Source organism: Eriocheir sinensis, unplaced genomic scaffold, assembly GCF_024679095.1.
Source record: "Eriocheir sinensis breed Jianghai 21 unplaced genomic scaffold, ASM2467909v1 Scaffold41, whole genome shotgun sequence".
NCBI lineage: Eukaryota > Metazoa > Arthropoda > Malacostraca > Decapoda > Varunidae > Eriocheir > Eriocheir sinensis.
This window is the reverse complement of record NW_026111732.1, coordinates 18,054-22,500: the sequence shown is the minus strand read 5'-3', so window position 1 is coordinate 22,500 and position 4,447 is coordinate 18,054. Positions and strand designations below refer to the sequence as shown.

Here is a 4,447-nt window from a genome sequence, read left to right as displayed (position 1 = left end):
TACATAAATTCCATGCAGTTTTTCCATGCTGCATGGTTCTTTTTCCTTTCCTGCCAGCTTTGGCTGGAGGGATGGGGGGTGGGGAGGAGCCTTCGCCTTTGCTGTCCTTCATCTTCCACCTTTGATTAGATAGTTAGTGTAGCTTGTCACAAACAACCTCGTAAGGACCAGCAGGTCTGCTGTTGTTTGTTCTTCCTTTGTGTTCCTTTGTGAGATCCTGAACAGAGTGGAACCACGCATCGTCAAGAAGGACACCTTTTGGTGGAAATCTGTCTCACCCGCTATTCGACTCGCCATCACTCTGAGGTTTCTTGCTACAAGTGAGAGCTACATCAGTCTCCAGTACTCCTTCAGAATTGCAAACAATACCATCTCCAAGATAATCCCAGAGACATGTGAGGCAATCATCGAGGAGTATCAAGAAGAAGTGCTTCAGTGCCCCACAACACCAGAAGGATGGGAAACAATAGCCAGTCATTTATCAAACAGGTGGCAATTTCATCACTGCCTTGGTGCCATAGATGGCAAACACATTGCCATCAGGTGCCCTCAGAATGGTGGCTCTTTGTACTTCAACTACAAAGGTTTTCATTCCATTGTACTCACGGCTGTGGTGGACGCTGATTAAAAATTTACTTATGCTGCCATCGGCTCCCCTGGTTCAGCTTCTGACGGAGGAGTATTCCCGACATGTTCCCTCCGAGCTGGTTTGGAGAGCAAACAAGTCAAGCTGCCAGAACCAGAGCCCCTTCTACAAGGAAACACTCCGATCCCCTATTTTTTCGACGGGGATGATGCATTCCCTCTCAGGACTTGGATCATGAAGCTTCATCCCCACAGACAAGCAAGACTTGATCAGAGGCTCTTCAACTACGAAGGACTGTTGAAAACGCTTTCGGGATTCTGAGCTCCAGTATGTTGGCAATTTTTCATCTTCCATGTTTCCCGGTCTTTGCATTTTCATATATTTATAATTACCTCATAAACACCTTCATACCTAAGTTCATTCGTGTGCATAAAACACTCTCTCTCTCTCTCTCTCTCTCTCTCTCTCTCTCTCTCTCTCTCTCTCTCTCTCTCTCTCTCTCTCTCTCTCTCTCTCTCTCTCTCTCTCTCTCTCTCTCTCTCTCTCTCTCTCTCTCTCTCTCTCTCTCTCTCTCTCTCTCTCTCTCTCTCTCTCATCTCTCTCTCCCTCTCCTCTCTCCCTCCTCCTCTCTCCTCTCCTCCTCCCTCTCTCTCTCTCTCTCTCTCTCTCTCTCTCTCTCTCTCTCTCTCTCTCTCTCTCTCTCTCTCTCTCTCTCTCTCTCTCTCTCTCTCTCTCTCTCTCTCTCTCTCTCTCTCTCTCTCTCTCTCTCTCTCTCTCTCTCTCTCTCTCTCTCTCTCTCTCTCTCTCTCTTATGTCTGTTTTATTTGTATTACTCTACACATTACCATTTACCTATTTCTACCATTTATGATTTTTTTTATATAGATTCAGGTGATTGTTGACAACGCTGCAGATTGGGCCAAGGCGGGTGGAGTCTGTGGTTCAAGCATGTTGCATCCTCCACAATATAATGCGGATGAGATATCAGAGTCAACATGCAAACCTGTTAGACACTGAGGATCCAGACACTCATGCAGTCAGCCCTGGACAGTGGCGTCAACAGGTGTCGGAGCCGACTCCAATGGCAACACTGCAACACTTGCAGCAAAGAGTGTACGTGATCACCTGCGTGATTACTACAATTCAGATGCAGGAGCAGTCGCTTGGCAAAGGGAAGCAGTCTCAAAATGAAAGGTAAGCACTATGAAAATCAGTTATAATTACATCTTTGGAAGTGCAATGTAAAAATGTAGGGCGGTAAAGGAAATAAGAGTTATTATTTTTTCATTCATTAAATCTAACACACACAACATGATGGCTGAATATAGGGAGGTAGGATGGGCGGAGACACGGAGCGGAAAAGATGAGGTTGACAGGTCACAGCAGCCGCTCCCTTGTTTACCAGACCTCACCTGATTTGATTTCACAACAACCAAGATTAAATACTGGGCAGGGCATGTCTGCTTGATCTCACTCGCTGGTGGAGCGAGGGGCTAGCAGGGCCTCTCCCTCCAGGGATGAATACGTCGAGGTTGAAGGTGTGTGGGGAGTGCGAGGGCGTGGCTGCACATCCACACCAGGGTGTTGAGGCTGGAGCTGGTGGTAGGTGGGGAAGTGAGGAGGATAATACAAATGTCCCCCATCACCTGGCAGGCCTGGCCAATGTCCCCTGGGCGGGACCTTGATTGGGGATACGTGTTTTCTCTTCTTTTTATCATCTTCAGCCATGAACTGATTCCCCAGTTCCATAACCTTTGCCGTATACCGCCGCCAGAGAACAGGATCCATGTCAGGCATTCCATGTATTCGTAGAAAGCGTGAACTTTGTGTTGTTGAGGCGTTCGATGCTCAAGTCGTTGTAGTCGCTGCCTCACATCTCGGGAGTCGGAGAGATGACCCAAAACCTAGTGTAAAAAGGGAGGCAGATTAGCAACTTTTTTTTTATAGGTTTTTTTTTTTATAGGGGGTTCATGGGGATTTTATTGGTACAACCTCACGCGATCCCCAGAACACTACCCACGCTGAGGCATACTTGGAGTATTTATATCCTTCACAAGTATTTTCAGGGTGCCAATAATTTAATAAAGTATAAAATATTTTTAATTATAATTTAGGACTATACCTTTTCGATTAATGCACCGTCATCCGTCGGGGTGCGCTTCCTCTTTCCTGCAGGGGTAGTGCTGGTGGAAGGGGTGAAGACCGTAGGTGCGACGGTGATGGAGGGTGTGGCGACCACAACAGCATCCTCCAACTCCTCAAGGATCACTTCCTCTTCAGCCTCCTCCCCCTGCTCTCCTTGCGTCTCTTGCTGGTCAGGCTGCATACCAAACTGAGAGAACACGAAGAAAAGTGAATAATTTTCACGAGATCATTGCACAATAAATAACATAATGAGGTTTCGTGTGTGTGTATTATCCCGGAAGAGTATTAAGTCACACATATTTCCCTGCTAATAATAAGAAATTAATTAATGGGCGGACAAAGTAAAATGAAGGACGGCACTACAGACAATATTATTAGATGGGAAAGCAGTGGAAATTCAATTAAAAGTAAATAAGGTTGATTTGATGAATAAGTGTTAATAAAGATGATTCTCGAAGTGAATGGTTGCATTTACGGTAACATTAATGCATTTTGCATATCTAAAAAATATTTGCAACAACAAATTTATAGTAAGAATATAATTAAAAGTTTACTTCCTTACTTTTCCACTGTACTACCACATCCTGGCAGCTTTGCATGCATAACCTCTTTGAGAACATGAAGCAAGAACATGACACTAACATACCATTTGTGACTGACGCTGGGGGACACATCTGATGTGCTCCTTGAGGAAGCTGAATTTTTCGAAAATCCATTTCTCCCTCACGGACAGAACGGGACGCCCACTCCCTGACTTAGGTGTTGTTAGTTTACAGAACCTTGTTCGATGTGTGTCTATCCAGGTGAAAATCTGCCCACCTGCAACAACAGCAGAGACACATCAGCAATCAAACTAAATAATTCACAAAATAACTCGTTTTCACTATCACTTGCACGTACACCTGGTACATCCTGCTGAAAAATGTTACTCAAAATTTTGCTGTCAATGCAATGTTGTCAATTACAGTAAAAAAATAAAAGGTTCACAAAGGGTATAAAAAAAGGTATTTTAAGTGTCTAAAATAGCGCACCTAGCGGGGTTATAAAACTCTTGATACCTGTTACATAATATTAGCACATACCTTTTACAGGAGGGAGCATGGATCTTCCCTTTTCTTCTAGAACTCGAGCCTTCTTGTCACGATTTTTGTGGTCCTTCGACTCCTTGTCATATAAGAACACTTGCTCCTTGTATCACTCAACCAAATCCTCCTCCTCCTGCTCTGTGAACAAGTTAATTTTGTTTCGCTCCCGCGAATCATTTTGTGAGGGTGTTGTCTGGTTCTCTGCCGTGAGTTGATCTTCAAAGGTCTTCTGTGGCTGTGGGCTGGACATCTTGCTTAGACATAAAGGGACACGTGCCGGACGGTGGTTAGAGGTCATCTGTGTGTTCGACATGTCCTGCCCAGTATTTAAACCTGCTTTTTATGGGGTCAAATCAGGTGAGGTCTGGGCTTAAGCAAGGGAGTGCATGGTTGTTGTCACCTGCCGACCAGAATGACCTCATCTTTTCCGCTCCTCGGTCTCTCCGCCCATCCTACGGGCCTGCCAGGTGATGGGGGACATTTGTATTATCCTCCTCATTTCCCCACCTACCACCAGCTCCAGCCTAAACACCCTGGTGTGGATGTGCAGCCACGCCCTCGCACTCCCCACACACCTTCAACCTCGACGCATTCATCCCTGGAGGGAGAGGCCCTGCTAGCCCCTCGCTTC

At 45.7% G+C, this 4,447-nt stretch overlaps 1 protein-coding gene across 1 annotated transcript; it reads right to left on the bottom strand.

The window, feature by feature from the left end:
• Nucleotides 1-1,910: 1,910 nt before the first annotated feature.
• Nucleotides 1,911-4,031, bottom strand: LOC126992169 (uncharacterized). Its single transcript, XM_050850830.1, has 4 exons — nt 3,814-4,031; nt 3,378-3,550; nt 2,709-2,918; nt 1,911-2,490 (listed from the first exon to the last, which is right to left on the bottom strand). Exons 1-4 carry the CDS (start codon nt 3,830-3,832, stop codon nt 2,080-2,082), a joined length of 813 nt encoding a protein of 270 aa, XP_050706787.1. The 5' UTR covers nt 3,833-4,031; the 3' UTR covers nt 1,911-2,079.
• Between the last annotated feature and the right edge of the window lie 416 nt (nt 4,032-4,447).

Coding starts and splice junctions, on each gene's coding strand:
- LOC126992169 (XM_050850830.1), bottom strand. Junction 2,919..3,377: donor CCCAGCGTCAGTCACAAATG/GTATGTTAGTGT, acceptor GTGTTCTCTCAG/TTTGGTATGCAGCCTGACCA. Junction 2,491..2,708: donor ACGGTGCATTAATCGAAAAG/GTATAGTCCTAA, acceptor TTTTTACACTAG/GTTTTGGGTCATCTCTCCGA.